General features: G+C 39.3%; 1 protein-coding gene across 4 annotated transcripts in view; it reads right to left on the minus strand.

Moving 5' to 3' along the window:
* CPEB2 (cytoplasmic polyadenylation element binding protein 2) overlaps positions 1-24,894 on the minus strand; it is a 65,606-nt gene that overhangs the window by 20,318 nt on the left and 20,394 nt on the right. For 2 of the 4 annotated variants that reach the window (XM_028743158.2, XM_028743159.2), the window contains exons 3-5: positions 18,270-18,360; positions 14,728-14,778; positions 5,659-5,682 (exon numbers count right to left, since the gene is read on the minus strand). In XM_028743158.2, the coding sequence (XP_028598991.2) occupies positions 5,659-5,682; positions 14,728-14,778; positions 18,270-18,360 (166 nt within the window). The remainder of the gene's footprint in view (positions 1-5,658; positions 5,683-14,727; positions 14,779-18,269; positions 18,361-24,894) is intronic. The other 2 variants (XM_028743160.2, XM_028743161.2) reach the window with 1 other exon arrangement.

Raw genomic sequence — 24,894 nt, forward strand, 5'->3', positions numbered from 1 at the left:
TACTTCTGCTTGGATAGGTTTCCATTAGTGAGGCCAAGGATGCTGACAGGGTGCATGGAGGGGTATGACTTACACTTGTGCACTCAACCTTTGCACATCTTGGCTGGACAGGGTAAAGAGGATGATTGGCTGGGTCCAGGAGACAATGAATGCTTCACTGAGAAATGAACCAAAATTTGGTTGCCTTGATGGCAACAGTTATGAGGCACTCCTGTAGAAGCTGTTTTTGGCCACTGATGATTTTGGTAACAATTGACTGTTCACTGATAACTTTTTCCCCACGAGTCTCTCCAGCAGTTAGTAACAATTTAGCTCCAGAAATCCTAGATGAAGCTGATTATCTAAACCAAATTCAGTGTGACTTTCAACCTTGTATGGAACACTTGGGCCACCCTTATGAAAGATCTACACAGGAAGAGAGACAGACGGAGCCCATCCCTGTCTATTTTTTTTAAAAAATCTTTCAAGTAAAGAAGAAGGTGGTGGTGGTAGATAGTTGGCCTGCCCTATGATGCTTATGTTAAGAGTTTCCCAGGCTATTTAACATAAAACCACCAAATGAGGTCTTTTGGAGATTTGGAATAAAGCATAGTAAGTATTACACAGAAGACACCTGCATTTCTCCTTCAAATCCAATCCAAGTGGGGTTGTGAATATTCAGAACAGGTATTTGGAGTTAGTAATGGTCTAATAAACCAAGACTCAAACTAGATAAAACTAAGATATAACAATAGTAATGTTTGTTGGTGTGAATTGACCAGAAAATAAAAGGGGTGGTCTGCCTTGGATGGGGTTCTACTCCTATTAAATAATCTGGTCCACAATTTGTGTGATGCCTTAAAATCAGGCATTGCATATTATATGTAGATGTTTTAGATGGGATGAAGTGTTTTTGGCTGCTAGGATATGCCAGTTACAATCTTTATTAAAGACACGTGCCTAGCTAGAGTCACTCATGCCTTGGCAACATCCAAGCTGGAGTACTGTAATTAACTTTACATGTGACAACAACTATTATTTGGGGGCCACAAATAATTCAGAATGCAGTTGCTAGGTTGTTTGCTAGGACATCTAGAAATGAGTATACTTCACCTGTAAATGAAGACCTTTCATAGCTACCAGTTCATGTCCGGGGACAATTGGTTTTGACCTATAAAGTTCCATAAGGCCATGGACCATGATATCTATTCCCTTATGGCTGCTAAACTATCTGCTGAGCAACTTATTGGAATTTTCTTGTTGTTTTGAAGACCACACTCCCCGATACCAATTCACCAAACTTGATGGTTAGGCACCAGAAAAACAGTTACTTAAATTGCTGCTGGAGATGACTCATTTGTCATTATTTTATTGTTATTTATACTGTATCTATTATTTCATATGAAATTGTGAGCAACCTGGAAGGCCGAAAGTCAGACCAAAAATATTTTAAACAAAACAAACAAAAGACTTAGGATACAATTTCATGATTGTGGAGTCATGTTATCATGAGGTTACTTGCAAGACTATGCAGGCCACCACCCTAAAAGAGGTAGTGGAAAGATGCACTTTTGCCCTAGAGGAAAGAAATATTTGAAAAAAGGAACGGAAGAATTATAACCAAACCAAAAGAATCTGAATAAAACTATGGTGAACTGATACGAATGCCAACTCCACAAAGCAGGAGAAAAGAACATTTAACATGCTGTTAGCCTCTTAACCCAAAAAGCTCACGTTGTCATAGCAACAACACCCACATAATTAAGAAAACACCACAAGTGAAGTGCAAAGGGCAGAATGAGAGTCAAAAGTTCTCTCTTTTGCATACATAACATCTTTCATCAATACATATTAACAAAGAAACATCCTCCACTGGGAACAGGGTGATATCCAATGCTGCCTGTGCACAAGCAGGACAGACTTCCATTTACGTGGTGAGGGTTCCTCCTCCTGCACTCCTTTCTGCAGCCCCCACCCCCAACAATGTGTCCCTAAAATCTGCTCCAGAGGGTTGGGGGAACCTTCAGAGCAACATTTTAAGGGAACTCAGGAAGGAGAAGACAAAGTGTAAGTTTGCTTCCGTGATGTTGGATATTACTGAGACCGCTGTGTATGTGCAAGCATACATGTTCACCAGTCAATATGCACATAGCTTCCCAAATGATAGCGGTTGGCACCCACTCACTCACTTCCAAGTATTTGGAACAAATTAGCCAGCTATAAAATGGCACCCTAGTAAGGAAGTGGATGACCTATGACCTAAGGATTATTGGTACCTTTGTTTATTTCACATTTAGCTGTGATTTGCAAAGTATGGGCCAAGCAATTGCTATCAGAAATAATATAGTATCAGAGATTTAAGACACAAGTTTCATCTGGATTCTGTGCAGAGTGGTAGGTGTGGTGACATGGATACCACTGAATTTCTTGGTCTTTTCAGTAAGTTATGTGGAATTAATGAGGATGTGTTGGTTCTATCCAATACAGTGAGCCGCTGAAAATACAAAAACATATGTAACCATGTTAGTCCAACATGGATACATATGCATTTTATGTATCTTGGAGAATATCAAATTTAGTTGCCCAGGTGAGAGCACCTGAAACTGCAGGTTATGATTTTCAGCCACCTAAATACGGGAGTTTACATTCTGGAATGCTACATATCCTCCAAAACAAGAAGGCAATGCTACCCAATTTGGCTTCGTGGTGACCAGGGGCACTTTTGCCATCTCACACTGGAACACCAACTATGAACTTATATAGAGGTAACATACCTTTGCCACAGCTATACATGCACTAGTGACTTCCAGGTTAGGCTACTAGGTAAAGGTAAAGGTACCCCTGCGCGTACGGGCCAGTCTTGCCAGACTCTAGGGTTGTGCGCCCATCTCACTTAAGAGGCCGGGGGCCAGCGCTGTCCGAGGACACTTCCGGGTCACGTGGCCAGCGTGACAAGCTGCATCTGGCGAGCCAGCGCAGCACACGGAACGCCGTTTACCTTCCCACTGGTAAGCGGTCCCTATTTATCTACTTGCACCCGAGGGTGCTTTCGAACTGCTAGGTTGGCAGGCGCTTGGACCAAACAACGGGAGCGTACCCTGCCGTGGGGATTCGAACCGCCGACCATGCGATCGACAAGTCCTAGGCGCTGAGGTTTTTACCCACAGCGCCACCCGCGTCCCACAGCGCCACCCGCGTCCCAATTAGGCTACTATGATACCCGTTAGGCTACTATGATACTCTATATAAGGGGTTGCCTTTGAAGACTGTTCAAAAACGTCAACTAGTACAAAATGTGGCTGTCTTGACTACTCATTGGGCCCAGGTGGATGGAACAATTTCACCAAAATTGTGCCAGCTGAACTGGTTACCAGTGCATTACCACTGGTGATGACCTTTAAAGCCCTAAACAGCTTGAAAGTAAGTTACTTTAAGGGCTACTTTGCACTTGATCTGCCTATCTGTTCATTAAGATCTACTTCAGAGCCCATTTCAGACACCTACCTATTAAAAAAAATTAGGCACATGGAAACAGGCCTTTTCAGCAGCTAATTATGGAACTCGATTCAAATCAAGATATCACTACTTTTAAATGAGCCTTGAAGACTCATTTTTTGTGATCTTTGAGGGCTAATCTAGGATCTGTAAATCGGATGCTCATTTTGCTGATTGAGCTAGATTATTTTTAATTTATTGTATGGTTTGTATATTTTTGGATGTAACTGTGTATTTTTAAATGATTTTATTGTTTGATTCTATGGGTATATTTATGCACAGTTGCAAACGAGATTGGGAGGCAGTGGTGCCTAAAAAGTGGGCTAAAAACCTGTGAAATATATAAAGAACATAAATCTGAAGGTCCATTCAGCATCTAACAGGGACTAATCTAATTAAGTCTATACATTTCCTTCTGTAAACCATATTGGGGCAGTTAAAATATGAAGGTATCATGCCTTTAACATCACACCAACCTTTTCTCTTTTCCCTCCCATGTTATATTGTTAGACTTTAGCCTGATGGAGATGTTTGAGAAGTCAATCACTTTCTCAGTATTTTATGATGGTTCACTTGGTCCTAATAACTGTATTGCCCCATTGTGGATTTTGGGTCATGGTGACAAGAATCTCTTTGCTGTGGTGTTTCCCCATATTGTTCTTAATTTAAACCAATATATTATTTACCAATGCCCATTGCCATTAGATAGTGGAAATCACTTATGTGTCTCAAGCAATGAGTCCCACAGAACATGTTTTATTTTAGTGCTATATTTACAGGAAAGTACATATAGCATTAAGGGACGCGGGTGGAGCTGTGGGTAAAACCTCAGTGCCTAGGACTTGCCGATCGCATGGTCGGTGGTTCGAATCCCCGCGGCGGGGTGCGCTCCCGTCGTTCGGTCCCAGCGCCTGCCAACCTAGCAGTTCGAAAGCACCCCCGGGTGCAAGTAGATAAATAGGGACCGCTTACTGGAGGGAAGGTAAACGGCGTTCCGTGTGCTGCGCTGGCTCGCCAGATGCAGCTTGTCACGCTGGCCACGTGATCCGGAAGTGTCTTCGGACAGCGCTGGCCCCCGGCCTATAGAGTGAGATGGGCGCACAACCCTAGAGTCTGTCAAGACTGGCCCGTACGGGCAGGGGTACCTTTACCTTTACCTTTTACATATAGCATTGCTTGAGATAACCATGGCTTTCCAGTGTTGCAAAACTGGTTAAAATTTCAGATATGGACCTTCTCAGCATCCACAATTACGTTCTCTTTTGCTGTAGTCCATGGTCCACTTTGAGAAGGCTATTCTTTTCTTATCATGACTCCAAAATACATTCATTTCAATACTTCAGTTTAGAGTTTATCTTGTCTCACTGTTTGAGGCAGGCCAAGCCAGGACACTTCAAAAGCAGGTGGTAAAACAACAGTAGCCTCCCCATTATGCATTACAGTAATCTAACCTTAATATTATGTAGCCTGGACAATTCAAACCCAGTTACTAGGTCCAAATATACAGTTTCATGAGGGACTTGCTCCAATCCCCATGGTTGGAAATCTGATTAACCAAATGTAATCAAAATCCATCCATGATCATCTGTGATCCATTCATGATCATTCTCTCTCTCTAGACAGGTGGTCTTAGCCTTTCCTTTACATGGCACCAAACTATTTTCCTTTGTGACCCAGGCACTCGGTCGTGAAATTAATATTTACCCTATTAATAAGTCATTTAAGCTGAGTATATCTGAGAATCATGGTTTGAGATCTGAACCACTAGATGTGGAGCTATGCTTCTAAGAGTTGTTTTAGTCTATATAAAACTGTATATTGAATCTGAAACTTGCTGATGGAATGAAACAACTTTTTTAGGAGGGGAAGGTGTGTTTTTTAAGAAGCCTATTCAGGAAGTATTTACTGTAAACAATAATGTGAATAAGGAGGGAGGGAAATCAAGCATCAACATTTAGATAATACTAAAATCAGTATCTAAAGCAGATAAAGATTTTGCTGAAGTGTGGTCATGCAAAATGAAAGGAACAATCTATTATTAAAAATCAATTGTTAGTTTACCACCAACTTCAACGAGAAGTAAATGGCACCTTCAGAATCACTGATTTGGAGTAATTATCAGAATAACAGCCAATCTAACCCCAATCAGCATTAGATTTATTATAGGAAACAGAAGGGAATTACCTCGTCTTCGCCCATAACTCCTTGCTGCATGTAAACAAAGGACAAATGGTAAAACATTTGGAAATACAAATATAATGTAAGTGATTTGTGTGTATACCAAATTTAGTCTGCAGTGTCTGTTTAAGATGTGCATTTTTACTTTCATTTGATAATGAGCACCAGAGACGCTTCCTATGCAAGTATGAAAATGGTTTGGATAATTTTATTTAAATTTTAATATTTTAATGCCTTATAAATTCTGTTCGTATTAGTTGTAACAAATATCACACACACTGCGTGTAAATATTTTAAAACTGTGTTTCCCATTTTCAGCTTTCAGGATGGAGTATAAACAAGATGAACAGAGCTTTACTCTTAACAGAGAGCACTTTGATTCTTTTCAGTGTAGAAATATGCAAATGAATCTGAGAAATGTCCTGACTCTTGGGACATTTTGTACTTCTTTTGCAGTGGTAATACAAATACTATAAGCTATGACCTTCATTTGCCATGAAAACAGCTGGAAGAAAATTAACTCAAAGGCTTTTGTCTCAAACAAAAGACTCCTTTTGATCTTAGATTAGTCTTGCAGATAAGTAAAAAAAACAACAATCTTTTGCCTGGCAACTCAAGTGTGACAGAATCACTGCTGACTTTTTTGCAGTTTAAAGGCTCAGAGTGTTTCACATACTGTATAGCTGTAATAGAAGTCCTGATCTCTCTCTGGGCCCTCTACTCTGGCCACAAATAGCCATATGACATTATTGTGCCAGACTCTGTTCTCTCCGATTTTTAAAAGTGTGGAAAAGTATCATGCATAGGTATGGAAACCTTGGAATGCCACTGCCTGTCTGTGTCAGTAATAGAGCCAGGTCGTCTGACTTTGGATAAGGGAGCTTCTTATGGACTAAAAGTCATTCTAGCCCTAACTCCTACTTCCAGCTACTCTAGCACAGAAGAACTAGCATATGCTGTGCATGCACTTACTTTAATACACACACACACACACACACACACACACACACAGAGAGAGAGAGAGAGAGAGAGAGAGAGAGAGAGAGCTTTTTCATCTCATATGGGTCTTCCAGAGAATAAAAATATACAATATACAAAAATTAAAACATTCATTAAAATATTAGAGAATTAAACATAAGAGCAGCATTCACAGTGCAAACAGCTGACTGTATGGGAGTGACTCATGTGGTTCGATTCAGGCATCAAGCAATGGCTTGAGGTAGTCATATTTTAGGACCTAAGCCACAGTATGAGCCCAACAGGTAAACCATGGTTTACAGCTACTTGTTCGCTTTCATTTCTTAGTATTTACATGCCATCCTCAAACAAAGTTCAATTGATTCTTACTACACTGACTTCACTCCTGACAGCTATCACCCCCTGTGCAAAAAGTCTCCCCCTCCAATATCATCAACCATACATGTATGCTGTTTCTTTCCAAAGATTATCATCCAAGTACAAGCGTATTTACCTAACAATTGTAGAAAAACAAAACACATTAGCTAAAATAATTATTCAAACTACAGATAGAATGAAACTTATATTTCCATTGGATCTTGCAATAAATAATAATAATAATAATAATAATAATAATAATAATAATAATAACAACAATAATTTATTATTTATACCTGCCCATCTGGCTGGGTTTCCCCAGCCATTCTGGGTAGCTTCCAACAAAATATTAACCTACAATACTGTGTCATACATTAAAAGCTTCCTTAAACAATAATGGTACAATAATGTACCAGCGTTTTATATATGTATGTATACATCCACATACAAGATTTCAAAATAGAGAAATCCTCCTCTGGCAGACTGGAAATGTCTCTAGTATTCAATCATTAAGATTACAGGCATTTTACAAATTAAGATACCCACAATATACAGTGTCTAGCAGTGGCATCCTCCCATGGCAGCGGCAATGTACTTGTTGATACAAGGGGAGCGTGGGGCAAGGTCAGGGCAGCTCTGGATTCTTTGTGGAGCTGCTACCACCACCACGAGTTTCCTTAACGTTGCTGCTGCCACCACCTTACCCCAACCTGATGAGCTTAGCGCCACCATCAATATACTACTGCCTCCCCTCCCCAGCCACAACTGTCATTTACTCACAAAGCCTAAGTACAGCTGTATTATCAAGTATGACCACATGCAGCAGGTGGTGGAAAGCACTCAAACGAGCCTAATTGCAAAATAAGAAGGAAAATAACTTATAATTTGTTGTGGACAAAAATGGTAGCACTAGAAAGTTGTGGTGGTAGATTCTGACAAATGGTACTTCAGACTCCATGATGAAGCCACCTATTACCACGACAGCACTTTGACATGACTAATGCAATCTGCTACAGAGAAGACTGCTGTGATGCCCTTAAAGCAGTAGAGACAAATGATGAATGCTAAAGAATTTGACCTTGACTGACACAGTGGAATAAACAGTCCATATGGCTTCTAAAAACTAATCAAGCAAGCCAGCTGCATATTTACTGACAGTTGCACAGGATGCAGGGCATCTGCAAAAATATCATCCAGTATCTCACCATCCAGTATCTCACAACTATCAGCCTTTTGGTACCTTAAACTCTTACATATTTGGCTGCAACTCTATATCAATAGAAGACATAACTCATGTACTCCTTGCGTGCCCTTTCTATGACGATCTCAGAAACAATTACATCCACCCATTGCCAAGATCGCAGAGGGGTAGGTCATCTCTTGCAAATACCTGTTTTTTGCTGTCTGATGTTGAGAGAGAGATATCCTTTAGAACATCTAAATTTCTTGTTAAGGCTTTACATATTTCGTGTAACAAAATCTGAGGGGGGAATGGGAAATGATTTATCCACTAGGGGTTGGGGAGTAGAAATGTTTATTAGTAGCAGTATTCCTGTTATTATTATTTTATGTGTGTAATGGCTGCTTGCTAAACACAATAAACCAAATTGACTGACTTAGGTGGAATCTACACACACACACATATATAAAAAAATTCTGAAAATGCTTTATTTTAAAAAAAAGCATTTTAAAAAATACATCAAATTTTCCATAAGGCTCACCATCGCCACGTAGTGTCACATTGTATATTGCACTAAAACACACTTAAAACATTTGTTTGCAGCTCTATAGCTGAGTCCTTAAACTCTTACTGTATTAAGGCATAAGCTTTCATGACCTAAGTCATCTTGATGTGCGGCAGGAGAGGAACAGCTGTTTACACAACAGCACCAGGGTGGCGTCAAGACACTGTAAACCTTGGACTGCTGCTTGGTTTACTGGAGACCTCTCCTGGCAATGAAACAGAACAGGAGACAACTGGAGCGCTTTGGTTGGGAGGGCATAAGAGTACATAATTGGGCTTGCTGTGCAGCAGCAAGGGCAGCCTTCTTCGCTGCCTCCATCATGCCTTCAAGTATCTGTCCAGCAGAACATCCCTATGAACTCAGTTTTAGAGACATTGGAAGCCCACTGTGCCATTTTTTGAGTCACTTTGCGGATAAAATTGCAGACTTGAATGCTGCTGCTGATTCAGTGCCTGTTGATATGTCTAATGAACCTTCTTGTGGGATCAGTTTTAGTTGTTGACACCTGCCACTCGCAGCTGTGCAGCAAATCTTATGCTCTTTTGACTCTTGCCCTTCTAGGTCATGTACTACCCATGGCAAAATGATTGGGTGGATTCAGAGCATGACAGAGTGGTCCACATTGTCTTGGAAGAGATGATGGTGGAAGCTCTCCTTAAAAAATAACTACCTTCTCTGGTCATTAAATAGCTCAGTTGGTTAGAGCGTGGTGCTAATAATGCCAGGGTTGAAAGTCTGATCCTCATATGGAACAGCTACATATTTCTTCATTGTAGGAAGTTGGATTAGATGATCTTCAGGGCCCCTTCCAACTTTACAATTCTATGAATACACCTTTTCTAAGCAAGGTGTAATCAAGAGTAGTTCAGCCCTCACCACTTGGCATGCCTGACCCTGATAATCTCACAATTAGTCTATTGTAATGTACTGCATGTGGGGCTATCCTTACACTTTTTTTGGAAGCTGCACTTAGAGCAAAATACAGCTGATAGCGTGCTCAGTAGGACAACAGTTCTGAAAGATATGCCCTGGCTGAATATTAGCCACCAAGTTAGGTTGAAGGTCCGTTTGCTAACATTTAAAGCCCCAAACAACTTGAAACCTGGGTACCTAGTTGACCACCTTCCCCAGCAAATCCAAGCTTTAAAGTCCCCTGAGGAGATTCTGCTGGGCATTCCACAATCAGTGGATTGTCACTTGGTAACAAAATGGGAGCAGGTCTTTGATAGTAACACCTTTCTAATATTTGTTTAGCCAAGCTTTCCTGAACTCCAAATCCTAACTTTTAAATTCTTTTCAGTTTTACTTACGATATAAAAAAATATATGTTTTTACTGAATTGTTAGAAAGTCTAATTTGAATGTTATTGTTGTATTGTTACATTAATGTTGGGTTTTTTCTGAATGACTTATGTAAACAGTTTAGATACTTATTTATATTAAGCGGTATATACATTCTGTAATGAATTCCAAGCTGGAATTAAGATTGCCGGAAGAAATATCAACAACCTCAGATATGCAGATGACACAACCTTGATGGCAGAAAGTGAGGAGGAATTAAAGAACCTTTTATTGAGGGTGAAAGAGGAGAGCGCAAAATATGGTCTGAAGCTCAACATCAAAAAAACGAAGATCATGGCCACTGGTCCCATCACCTCCTGGCAAATAGAAGGGGAAGAAATGGAGGCAGTGAGAGATTTTACTTTCTTGGGCTCCATGATCACTGCAGATGGTGACAGCAGCCACGAAATTAAAAGACGCCTGCTTCTTGGGAGAAGGGCAATGACAGGCCTAGACAGCATCTTGAGTAGTAGAGACGTCACCTTGCCAACAAAGGTCCGTATAGTTAAAGCCATGGTTTTCCCAGTTTTGATGTATGGAAGTGAGAGATGGACCATAAAGAAGGCTGATCGCCAAAGAATTGATGCTTTTGAATTATGGTGCTGAAGAAGACTCTTGAGAGTCCCATGGACTGCAAGAAGATCAAACCTATCCATTCTGAAGGAAATAAGCCCTGAGTGCTCACTGGAAGGACAGATCCTGAAGCTGAGACTCCAATACTTTGGCCACCTCATGAGAAGAGAAGACTCCCTGGAGAAGACACTGATGCTGGGAAAGATGGAGGGCACAAGGAGAAGGGGGCGACAGAGGACGAGATGGTTGGATAGTGTTTTCGAGGTTACCAGCATGAGTTTGACCAAACTGCGGGAGGTAGTGGAGGACAGAGGTGCCTGGCGTGCTCTGGTCCATGGGGTCACGAAGAGTTGGACACGACTAAACGACTAAACAACAACAACAACAACATTCTGTAACTAAATCTCAGCTGCACAAGCATTAAGGCCAACTCAGTCTACTGAATGGCTTGGTTGTCTCACAAGTGTTTGCGGGGCCATAAGATGCCATGCTTTCTTCAAAGGTTGGGAAGGGCCAAGGAGAACGCATCCTGCGGCTCACTTGCTCAGCAAAGGAGGAAGACAAGAACTGTTTAACCCTATCGCCTCCATTGTGTATTTATCTGTCAAGAACTATATGAAAAGATGTTTCCACATTCTATCCAGAACAGAAAGTTGCAGGTATCTGCTTGCAATGTAGCAGAAATGTTAAGAGTTTTCTGTTCTATATTTAGAAGTGCAAGCATTTCACATTTTACAAATGCAAGAATAAAGTCAGCAATATTCACACATAAAAAATCTTAGCCCTGCATCTGAAATTATTGTCAGGGGTTTTATAACTACCAGAACATTCATAATGTAGAGCAAACACATATTACCAAGCGGTAAATTGAGAGAAGCTCATCTATTTCTCAACTGTGTGCCAAAGTACATATTTAGGGAAGTAGGTTGTAAATATGAAACAGTGCTATTTCAAAGAGGTCATTAAAAATTTGCTCCTGTCTTTGAAGTATCCTCTTTGGGGTGTGGCGGGGAATCTACCTTTTAAAAAATATGGTGGTATTATTGCTCTTAAGTTTCTAATGTACTGTTTTACATTGCTGTTAAGTCTGTGAAGTCATCAATTTTGTATAATTACACACCTTAAAATCTAGATTACTCATACACACACCACCTAGCTAAGTCATCACAGAAAACTGTAACTTCAGGAATATGTCTAAAGTTTCTCACTTAAAAACAAACACCTTTTAAGTTTGCACTCTGTAGTGATCTTGTGATTATGGGGATAGAATCTTTTATTATTATGGGTCAAAGAGGCACATTGCACTGAGATTTTCTATTCTACTTCATTACAATTTCTAGTCAGTGTATTCTACAAATAACTAGCAAGTTTTCGTAGTATGCAAACATCGATTTATTGTTCTTAAAGAATACACACACTCACAAAAATTGCAAATATTTAAATGGTTCGAGATGTATCAACAACACACCTGCACCAGAAATCTTAAATATAAACTCTGAAACATGTGGAGAAGTAGAGAAGAAAACTATAGCGATGCGATTCTATAGCTCACAGAAATTTATTCCCATCTTTTTTACTAATAAGATTATCAATTTACCAGCTTTTCCAATTACCTATCTTGAGTGCTACCTTGGTAAGGGAACTATAAATAAGTAACACAAACACATACGAAAAGGTCTCCAGCATTTTATCACATATTAGAGTGCATGTCAAGAAAAAAAAAATGATACCACATATTTATTAATACAACAACACAATAACAACGGAAGAAAACCTTACCACTTGGTAAATCGTATCAGGGAATAATTTCCAGCAAAAAAATACTTTTAATCTTTACTACTGAGTGGTATTTTTAATTCTTTATTTCAGCAGCTGACATCTGCTTCTCAATCTCTAGAAGTTCTGGAATTCCAACATCTAGATTGCACTTTTTGTAAATATTCATGCGATCTGGAAAATGCTTATGCTGGTCTAAACTACTTTTGGAGAAAATCTTCATAAACCACCATTTTAAACACCATTTGTACAGTTTGAAATGCATACTAAGTACTGGACTACCAACCTGCACAATTACCAATAATTAGATTAATATATTCTGCACGCACACACACACTTGTTTGTTTGAGTTTCCAAAGTGTTCAAGGTGGTACAAATGGTTTTCCTCCTCCCCATTTCCTCCTCACAATAACCCTGTGAGGTAGGTTAGGGCGTTAGGCTAAGAGATGGTGACTGGCCCAAGGTCACCCAGTGAGCTTCATGGCTGAGTCTCTCAGGTCATAACCCAACATTCTAACCATTATTTTTATATTGCTTAGTTTCTATATTAGTGTGTTTCAAAAGTTGTAGGGTGGGAAATCCCTTAATAAATAAATATAATATCTAATCTTTACAACATCCTGTAATACCTGATTTTTGCAACATCCTATCAATTCAAGGGATGCGGGTGGCGCTGTGGTCAAAACCACAGAGCCTAGGGCTTGCCGATCAGAAGGTCGGTGGTTCGAATCCCTGTGACGGGGTGAGCTCCCGTTGCTCAGACCTTGCTCCTGCCAACCTAGCAGTTCGAAAGCACGTCAAAGTGCAAGTAGATAAATAGGTACCGCTCCAGCGGGAATGTAAACGGCGTTTCCGTGCGCTGCTCTGGTTCGCCAGCAGCGACTTAGTCCTGCTGGCCACATGACCCGGAAGCTCCCTCGACCAGTAAAGCGAGATGAGCGCTGCAACCCCAGAGTCGTCTGTGACTGGACTTAACGGTCAGGGGTCCCTTTACCTTTAACTGTCAATTCAAATATCTCTGCCACGACTGTACTACAGTATATACTACTGTTAATAATGAAAAAAACAGATCTATGTACAGTGGTACCTCGGGTTACATATGCTTCAGGTTACATACGCTTCAGGTTACAGACTCCGCTAACCCAGAAATATTACCTTGGGTTAAGAACTTTGCTTCCGGATGAGAACAGAAATCGTGCTCCGGTGACACGGCGGCAGCGGGAGGCCCCATTAGCTAAAGTGGTGCTTCAGGTTAAGAACAGTTTCAGGTTAAGAACGGACCTCCGGAACGAATTACCGGTAAGTACTTAACCCGAGGTACCACTGTACGCTCCTATGGTCGTGGCAATTCTGATTTGTTTTTGCATTTATATGAAGTATTAAAACTTGAATTCTTCACTATTCATAAATGCAAGCATGGCAAACTATACAGTAGATAATGGAATTCTGTGTTTATGAAACCGCAAATGCCCTCACTCTATTGTCTAACAGCATAATTATATGCATGTTTATTCAGAAGTAAATCCCACTGATTTCATTAGCTCCAAGTAAGACTTGCAATCCTATGCACCCAAGGAGTGTTTTAAATCTAAATCCTTTTAGTTGTAAACACAGGAACCAGCTCCTAGGGACCATGGAGGCTTTAGTCCCCATAATAAAATATGTGAGGAGGCCAGGCCCCCACAAAGTTGATGGGCATTCTCATTCAAATTGTATGTGTGCACTGCATCATGTGATAGATTATGTGGACCAGGGCTTACTCGGGCCCCCATAGTATTTTATTCAAGTTGGCACCCCTGGTAGTAAAATTTGCAGGAAGCATCATTACAGAAAAGCAAACTTATTTCAACCGTGTAAAGTAAGTGTGTCAGATGACAAAATTTCAAATGAATTGTCATATATTGGTAGAAAATAAAGCAGATGGAGGAGGAAAAGCATACCTGAAATGCTATAATTAGTAACTTTTGGTTTCTGTTTTTTATTTTATTTTAACGCCAGTAGTTTTATATTGATGTTAAGTTTTGTAGGTGCTAGCATAAAATGGATTCTGTGAGCAGCAAAAATAGAGGAACCAGAACTCCGCATTGTCGAGTACTTCCACACACAAAATGCATTGGATACAACGATATATAACATACTGTAAAATGAGCTACTACTTTTTGGAAGTGGAAGACAGCCATGGTTCTCAGAAAAGCTGGCTCTCTTTGATTATTTGTGGATTATTCAGTAACAGAATGCAGTGGTACATAAAAAAATAAGCTTACTATGACAATAGAAAATTAAACTGCTAGAAGACTAGCTCTTACCATTTAACATTAGAAGATTGTCAGTTCCTGGATGTGGGTAATTCAAACGACCTAAGAACAAATAGTTGTAGGATTTTAGCCATTATATTCAATGGAAAAAAGAAGATGTGCAAAAATACTTAATAAAAATAAAAAAATTCTTATTTATATCCCACCTCTCTGGCTGGGTTTCCCCAGCCACTCTGGGCTGCTCCCAGCAGAATAGTAAAACACGTTAAAACATCAAACATTTGAAACTTCCCTAAACAGAACTGCCTTCAGATGTCTTCTAAAAGTCAGATAGTTTATTTCCTCGACACCTGAAGGGTGTTCCACAGGGAGAGTGCCACTACCAAGAAGCTTATATACGTGGATACACCCATCCACCATAACTCCATTTTGTTCAAGAGCAGAACCAGCTAATATTTTACTCGATTAGCCAACACCACCCTTGAGCCAACTTAAGTTGAAAGAATGAACTTCTTAACCTTAATTCTCTGGTCATAAGATCTGCAATGTGCTTTGGGATCAGCTCCAAGAGGACAAAGGTTCTCTTTGTTTCAAGAAATCCAGAAATAGTGCCGACTATTCCAAGTCTCCTTTTCCATTCTTACTACGAAAACTTCTACCTAACTGCTTAAACTCAGTCACACTGGAGAAATATCAAGCGGCTCAAATCTCAAACACATCTTCTGACACTACAGTTCAAACAAAATCATTTATTCTGGTATAGCTGGTTTTCATTTACTCCAAACATTTAAATAAATATTTTAAGATAATACAAGTTCCATGAATGTTTTATGTCTGGTACATTTTAGAATTTAAGTTAGAAAATACTAAAGAGAGAAAGAGAGAACTCCTATAATAATTGAATTCTGAATATTTAGAACCACATAGCAAAAGGTTTTGTATTTTACTAAGAAGTTTTAGTAACATACAACAGCTGCTTTGTTTTACTATGATATGGAAGACTGGCATATTACCTCAAGCTCTAAATAAATCTGCTATAATCCCCAAATATATACTAATATACTGCAGCTTTTAGAATCACTGCTCTGTCTTCAGGATGACCGATGACAAATCATGAAGGGTCCATTCATGCAGGACTTTGCATACATAATTTAGATCAACTGAATATATTAAATACTACTGACTCAAATAGGCATCTATATACATATGAAAGCAGTAATTTCTGTTTTAAGACAGATTTAATTAAACTCTATATAGATTAGCATCCTTTTTCTCATTTTTAAAAATACAATACTTTACTGAGTGAAATCAGTGTCCAGGACATACAAAAGTAAGGTCCCCTCATTTCAGATCAAAAGCCCCCAAGGTGATTACCCAGCTGCATCTTCTATTTTTAATATTCTGATTTGCCAAACCTAGTACCACCTATAATCTAACTATGGACAGCACAGGAGAAGGGGCAGCAATGGCACAATTCCATTTAACCCTGCAATTTTTGCACCTTAATCTTAAATAGTTGTAGATTCAGGTAGGTAGCCGTGTTGGTCTGACACAGTCAAAATATATAAATAGAAAATTAATTTTTTTCCAGTAGCACCTTAGAGACCAACTAAGTTTGTTCTGGTTATAAGCTTTCGTGTGCATGCATCAGAAGAGTTCCTCCTTTGTTTGCTTCTGTTTAGAGTACAGAACGCTGATCAGAAGTGTGCATGCACACAAAAGCTTATACCCAGAGCAAACTTGGTTGGTCTCTAAGGTGCTACTGGACAATTTTTTAATTTTTAAAAAATAGTTGTAGTTGCCTATGTACTTTCAAGGCAGCTGTACATTTTACTGAGCTAACATAATAGGAGAATGCTGAGCGATGTAATGTGGATATGCTCCAAATAATGCATTATGTTGCCACTCAGCAAATCTTCAGTTTAGGCTCCTAAGGAATAACTTAACAAAATGTTCTCTGCATAAGCCCCATCAAAATGAACTGGAGCAGGTGCAGCACACAATTCTGCACTCCTCATTCCAGATTTTGTGCATGCATCTCTGGAGCTCCTCATTCAACCATTACAGAATGACGTTCCCATTACAACTGTAAGGGTTATCAAGACAGCGATGAAAGACTGGAAGTCAGGCAATAATAGCATTTTGGGAGAAGATGTTTAAATCACTGTGAACAAAAATAATAGAAAAAGCCCTTTCGGGATCAAAAAATGATTAGTTTTAGTAACTTTAAACTATACTAATGATAGTCCTCATCAAATAATTATTACAGTCATGCATTTAAGGACTCATCAGAAGCCACAAGGATGGTAGGCAGACAAGGCAGTGGGAGATGGTTGATGAAGGATGGAGCCCACCACCCCTCCTCTGTATACCACATAGGAAACAAGTAGGATATCAAAGTAAGGAAGCCCCCCCCCCTTCAGTGGACTGGTGGAGGTGGGATAGAGCTCTTGGTTCCTCCTATGCCACCATCGAGAAAACGAGTAAAAACTTTTGAAACTTCGTGGGCTTATTTACAAGATTAGATTATTATAGCTATTTAAGGACTATTAAGAGATACAAAACGATGAAAAGGCAACAAGCTGTTACTTCATAGAATTGACATTCTGTTAAATTGCTTTTCTAAATCCTGACAAAATCAAGACCCTGATTAATCCAAGATTTATTTATTTATTTATGTATTCAATCAATCAATCAATCTGTTACCCAATTTATTCTTTAAAGTCTGATTTTCAAACATAAATACAATTCTCAATAAAGTAGCAGCACCAGCCTGAGCTCAATGGGACCTAATTCCTATTAAGTGTGTTTAGCATTGTAGTCAATACATACATTTAGTAGGCTATGGTATGCAAACTTATCTGAGAGTTTGTATCCCAGGAAGTCAATGGTGCTTTCTTATCTGTAGATATGCACAGGATAGTGCTGTAGATGAATTTTTAAAACAAACCCAAACTGGGCAAGACTCAGTCAGAATCTAAATCTGAAACATGCTTATAGTTCTAAATGCTTCATTTTTGATGCTACAAATGTAAACATACAGTGGTACCTCGGGTTACATACGCTTCAGGTTACATACGCTTCAGGTTACATACGCTTCAGGTTACAGACTCCGTTAAGAACCGACCTCCGGAATGAATTAAGTACTTAACCCGAGGTGCCACTGTATTGTCAAAAGAATAAACCACAGAACCAAGGCAGCCAGGGAGTTGGCACCTATGGTTCCCAATATGCTTCATTCTTCTGCTCACCAAAAAGAAATTGATTTAATGGGATATTTGCCTGCAGCATTTCCTCATTTGGGCAGGGAAGAGAACGTGTGATACTTGGATGATGGGTGGTATACAAATTTAAGAAAATAATAATATTTTTTAAAAGCCCAAAGCTCTCTCCGTATCTTTTCCAGGAGAGAACTGTGGAAAAGGGGCATAACTTCCAACAATCACATCTGAATAGGACCTATCTTGCTTTATTCAGTGAAAGCATATGATTAAACACCAATGCAACATTAATTTTTTCAAGGAAGGAAAAATACAGTAATGGTGAAAGAGCTCTCCTACAGACTGAAACAGTAACCTACAGTAGTAACATACCTTTAAGAGGATCATGTTCAGCCCTCATTATATCAATGAGTGAATTTTCCAAGGAATGCATATTCAGACTGTCATACATTCTGTTTCGATCCTAGAAAAGAACAAATACATAGCATTAAAGCTAAAAAAAAAAGGAGAAAAGGACAGTATTTCTAGAATAAGTGAAAGTGTGCTATTGTTAGAATAGTCTTCATTTAGCCTTGTAATAAAGGTCTCTACATAAAATTTCCTTCCAACTGTTGGTACAACAGGACACAGATGCTTCTCATAGACATTTTTATAAATCCGTTTTTAAAAACTTACTTTTACTACAAACTAGAGGAAATGAAATATTCTATTGTCAGTGCTTTTCCTCACAGATTGACCCATTAACCTAGTCATGCTTACTTTGAAACAACTGCCACTGAAGTACCGCTAAGTTTGGCTTACACACGTGTATTTAGCATTAACTATATTTAGCATCTAACTAAACAGCTCAGATGCTATTTGGGAATTAGAAGCGAGTGTCTTCTGAAATACAGATTGTTAAAGAAATATGTTCAAACAACAAATAAAATAAAATCTATAAAGGTTAGGTTGGCGAGAAGCAACCTGCTTGGTTTATATGTCAGTTCAAGTAGATCTGGTGCTTTTCCTTTGAAAACACCATATATTTATAAATGATCAGAATATTTAGAAAGAAACAGCCTCTCTCTCTGGACCCAGGGTTGTAATGTTACAGGGAACATTCAGGAGACAATCACAGGAGGACACCTAGATTTGACCAGAACCATCTAAGTAAAACTGGTAGGGGAATTATGGCACAATCATTATTTATTTCCTAGAAGTGCTTACTGTCCCAAGGAAGAATTAAAAATCAGACTGTTTCTGGTGCTCCTGCTAATATATTCATCCTCACACAAACAGCTCTAGGCATGACACTAAGGTGAATGGGTAGGAAACAGAGAATGAAGAAATCTATCCCATTTCCTTGTAAAGCCAGGAGCAAAATAATGCATGTGCAGATTGTTCTGCAGGTCAGCAAATATTTTTTTCTGAGAGACACTTCAAGAAGAGAGAAGTAGGCCATCACCTCAACCTTTACCCTCTAATGATTTGTTTGCCACAGATGCAGCTTCCTTCACATCTAATCTGCCTACTAGTATGGCATACCACACTGCTCTAAACTATACTATCAGGTTATATTTAATCTGACAATCAGCCACCACCTTGAAATGAAACGAACACCATGAACACACACACTGCCTTTAAAATTGTTAACAATGCTACTTATGTTTTTGATTATCAAAAGGTTTGCAGCAGAAAATGTCACTAATTGATTCATTTGGTTTGTTTAAAAAATGTTTTATTCAGTATTTCTTAACAGAAAGATAAAGCAGCTTATAGTCTAAAATAGTACAGAGACTGAAGCACCTTCTCTGAAGGTCTCAGTTGGAGGAGGGGAGAAGGGATTAATTCCTCCACTTTGGCTATGAGTACCTTCGCACACAATGGGTTTCATTTATCTAATTAAGTCAGAGATGACCCTCTACAACTGTTTGGTTGGTTTTGATCCATGACAGGGCCCTTTCCTTGGTGGTTCCCATGTTTTGAATGAGATGTCTCTGTTTCCATCATAACAGACTTTCAGGAGGAATTTGAAAACATTTCTGTTTACCCACCCAGACATTTGATGGCCGAAAGACACCACTCTTGGCAACCCTGAGATCACTCGATGAGAAAGTATTTAACCGTTTTACTATTCTTTTAAATGTAACTTTTTTAGATGTTAATTAACTATGTTAATGGAGCTCACTGGGGATCCTTCCCCAATAGATGCAGGCACTAAGTGAAACCTTCTGAGTATGCATCTATTTTGCTTAAGAAATCTTTAAGAGTGTGAGGTTTTTGTCAGGAAGTCCCTATACTTTGGAACAAATATTTGATTTGTTTCATTGTACAGTAATTAGCTTTTGTGGTACCAATTTTTGCAACAATCACCAATCCTTCTTTATCCAGAAGACAGTGTGTAAATGATACTTGTAATCTATGAAACTGATCACCATAAGTTCCTAAGGACTAGTGCAGGAACAAAAAAAGGGGTAACATCATGTCTGACTACTGTTCTTCCTGGCCACCATTCCAGCCAGGAGCCATGTTTCATCTGGCCTATGTGAGAAGTCCCTTCCCCTAAGTGATTTCCAATGGAAGCACATTGAAGAACATAAGAATACAATAATATATATTGAAGAATATAAGAGTAGCAGTAGCAGGAATATTACACAGCTGTGGAGAGACTTTACTATGACCCCCTCTTTGTTACAGTAACACTATAATATGAGCTATTAACTCTTGCTAATGTAACTAATATGCCCCAGAGATTGTTTGATTGGAGGCTACACATCTTTAAATAAATATTACTTCAATCATCCTAAAAAATCCCTCAATTTACCATCTATTTCCATAATATGTTACATTAGACAGTGAAAAAGGACCATCCTAAAATGATGGAACTGGAAAAATAAACATGGAGGCCACTTGCAGAGAATAGTATAAGCAGCAACCCAATAGTGGTGGTAGGGGACTGCTATCTAATTTAACTCTTGAACACAATAGTGTAGTTTTCCAGGAATGTAAATTTAGATTTTTCACATGATGAGAAAGAAAAATTAAGGATTGCATACATGTAGTTTTTCCTTTATGGTTGAATGTCTAATTTCTACTTAAAAAACCAGACACACACTTTAAAACATAGCCTAATTAGATTTGTTCATGATACATCAGTTTAACATTCTGTATTATTATACAGAGGGTCAACACCCACATACTCATCTAAATATTTACTGTTTATGCGATTCAAACAAAGCAAAATAGCATCTGATCTGATAAGAGTTCAAGGAAACCAGCTTGACTTGTAGCTCAAAACTGTCACTACAGCTCTAGTTGGTTAGTAATCATCTTGCAGGAAATGCACACCATTCTGTAGAGTACAATATAGTAAACCTTCCTTCGCCATTACTTTTAAAATTATTGTCTGGTTTTAACTTTTCAGGCATGCTATTTTGCATTCTATAATTTACTTCCATGCAAAACAATCCCATCCTTATTTCTAAAGAGAATCATCTGAACAAGAGTCCAATAATGGACTCAAGAGGACATGAAGCTGCAGCACTGCTGAAGCTAAGCAAATCTAAACATTGCAGCCCCATGTAAGAGAATTCCAGGAGTATATAAATTATTCTTAAAATTGTATTATTGCATGCTACCCAGTTTCTTCTCTTGCAGCTACCCATTAAACATGTATTATAGTGGCCTCTATAGTACTGACAAGTCAGGGAAAGGGGAGCTATGATTTTAAGCCTATATATCACGTCTATGTATCACCTCCAATTTCTCAGGTGCTTCATCATAATGAAGGCAAATTTCTTGCCATAGGAACCTGCTTTTCTTTGTTTTAAAGCAGACATGGAGAAACATGTGGCCCTCCAGATGTTTTTCTACTCCAACTGCCATTAGCTCAAGCCAGCAGAGCCGATGATCGGAAATGATGGGAGTTGTAGTGCAGGAACATCTGGAGGGCCATAGGTTTCCCATCCCCAACTTAAAGCAACATATACATTGACTGCCATATAATAATACAATACTGAACAGTGTCGGTACTAAATATGGGCATAATTGTAACTTGTGCTTGTTTATCCTAGTCGATTGAAAAGGGTGTGGGATCATTGCCTCTTGGGAAAAACCATTACTCCAACTATTAGCTTTTCTAATCTTGGCTGCCCTTTTATTCCTAAAGCATTTATTTAGAATTAAATCCCTATGGATTGACTTTAGCTGTAGTAGCACAAAAAACATGAAAGATTCCAAGTATCTAAAGTCGCAATCTACACATTGCAAAACATCCAGTACTGCCCAGCACTGGCAAACAACTACACATTATGGTGCACAACAATTCACTTTTTCAGTCTAAAAGACTTTTGAAAACCAGTTCACAAGTTTTCCAAAAATTTAGATTTACAGCACAGACTAGCCCGTTAAAGTATTAGTAGTGTGCTTCCAAAGCACCTTTGTGACAGTTGTGAAGGGTTGGAGAGTGTGTGTGTGTGTGTGTGTGTGTGTGTGTGTGTGTGAGAGAGAGAGAGAGAGAGAGAGAGAGAGAGAGAGAGAGAGAGAGAGAGAGAGAGAGAACTGTAGGTGTTTTGCATGAATTATTTTAATGGTATAATTCATGTTTATGTTTTTAGATGTGTTATAAGAAACTTGGAGACCTTTGGGTAACAAGTCACTACCAAATCTAAGAAATAAAACAACAACAACCATTATCACCAAACTTTGAATCTGAGTTTGACCTGAGTGTCCAATGCACTGTTGAACCTGAAGGACAAAACATGCACAAATATGTATAGTCAGTAGGGTTCCTCCAATCAATGTTGTAATTTGAAGGTTGTAATCTAATACTCACTTACTAGGAATGAAACTGCACTAGAATTTATTCTTGGGTAAACATGTTTAGGATTGCACTGTATGTTAGCTAATGTCCAAACACAAGGAGGACCCACTGAACAAACCTACAACCGTGTCCAACAATGTTCATGTGAATGTAAGAAATTCATGCAGGGATTCTGAACTAGCAACAGACGTTTTAATAGCAAGAATACACAACACTATTTTCTCCCAAAGGAGCAACATGTTCAATGAGGTTACAAGAAGCTATCCTTGAGCACTCCTTGGTTCTGCTGCCTACAGTGCTAGACAGTGTTACCAGGGAACAGCAACAGAGGGAACTTACTCCTGCAACATTCACATGAATAAACAATGAAGGAGCCAGAACAGAATGTTACTCTTCTCTTTAAAGAGCATTCTGTACCCTTGTTTCTTCCTCATTTTAATTCTTCACTCAGTGTAAACAGTACAGAAATTAAATAACTGCAAGTACTTAAAGCACATTTGTTAATCTCAAATATGACCTAAGTGCTTGGGACATTTGCAGGCATCTAGCCACTCTCCTTAAATGAGCATTGCAAAGAAATAGAGAAAACAACAGAATGGGAAGAACCAGAGATCTGTTCAAGAAAATTGGAGAAATGAAAGGAACATTTCGTACAAAGATTACCATAATAAAGGACAAAAGTGGTAAGGACCTAACAGAAGCAGAAGACATCAAGAAGAGGTGGCAAGAATACACAGAGGAATTATACCAGAAAGATATGGATGGCTCGTACACCGCAGTTAGTGTGGTTGCTGACCTTGAGCCAGACATCCTGGAGAGTGAAGTCAAATGGGCCTTAGAAAGCACTGCTAATAACAAGGCCAGTGGAAGTGATGGTATTCCAGCTGAACTATTTAAAATTTTAAAAGATGATGCTGTTAGGGTGCTACATTCAGTATGCCAGCAAATTTGGAAAACTCAGCAGTGGCCAGAGGATTGGAGAAGATCAGTCTACATCCCAATTCCAAAGAAGGGCAGTGCCAAAGAATGCTCCAACTACCGCACAATTGCACTCATTTCACATGCTAGCAAGGTTATGCTTAAAATTCTACAAGGAAGGCTCAAGCAGTATGTGGACCGAGAACTCCCAGAAGTGCAAGCTGGATTTCGAAGGGGCAGAGGAACCAGAGACCAAATTGCAAACATGCGCTGGATTATGGAGAAAGCTAGAGAGTTCCAGAAAGACATCTACTTCTGCTTCATTGACTATGCAAAAGCCTTTGACTGTGTTGACCACAGAAAACTATGGCAAGTTCTTAAAGAAATGGGAGTGCCTGATCACCTCATCTGTCTCCTGAGAAATCTCTATGTGGGACAAGAAGCTACAGTTAGAACGGGATATGGAACAACTGATTGGTTCAAAATTGGGAAAGGAGTACGGCAAGGCTGTATATTGTCTCACCGCTTATTTAACTTATATGCAGAATTCATCATGCGAAAGGCTGGGCTGGATAAATCCCTAGCCGGAATTAAGATTGCTGGAAGAAATATCAACAACCTCAGATATGCAGATGACACAACCTTGATGGCAGAAAGTGAGGAGGAATTAAAGAACCTTTTATTGAGGGTGAAAGAGGAGAGCGCAAAATATGGTCTGAAGCTCAACCTCAAAAAAACTAAGATCATGGCCACTGGGCCCATCACCTCCTGGCAAATAGAAGGGGAAGAAATGGAGGCAGTGAGAGATTTTACTTTCTTGGGCTCCATGATCACTGCAGATGGTGACAGCAGCCACGAAATTAAAAGACGCCTGCTTCTTGGGAGAAAAGCAATGACAAACCTAGACAGCATCTTAAAAAAGTAGAGACATCACCTTGCCAACAAAGGTCCGTATAGTTAAAGACATGGTTTTCCCAGTAGTGATGTATGGAAGTGAGAGCTGAACCATAAAGAAGGCTGATCGCTGAAGAATTGATGCTTTTGAATTCTGGTGCTGGAGGAGACTCTTGAGAGTCCCATGGACTGCAAGAAGAAGAAACCTATCCATTCTTAAGGAAATCAGCCCTGAGTGCTCACTGGAAGGACAGATCCTGAAGCTGAGACTCCAATACTTTGGCCACCTCATGAGAAGAGAAGACTCCCTGAAAAAGACCCTGATGTTGGGAAAGATGGAGGGCACAAGGATAAGGGGATGGCAGAGGACGAGATGGTTGGATA

The sequence above is a fragment of the Podarcis muralis genome, chromosome 9 (assembly GCF_964188315.1).
Source record: "Podarcis muralis chromosome 9, rPodMur119.hap1.1, whole genome shotgun sequence".
Taxonomy (NCBI): domain Eukaryota; kingdom Metazoa; phylum Chordata; class Lepidosauria; order Squamata; family Lacertidae; genus Podarcis; species Podarcis muralis.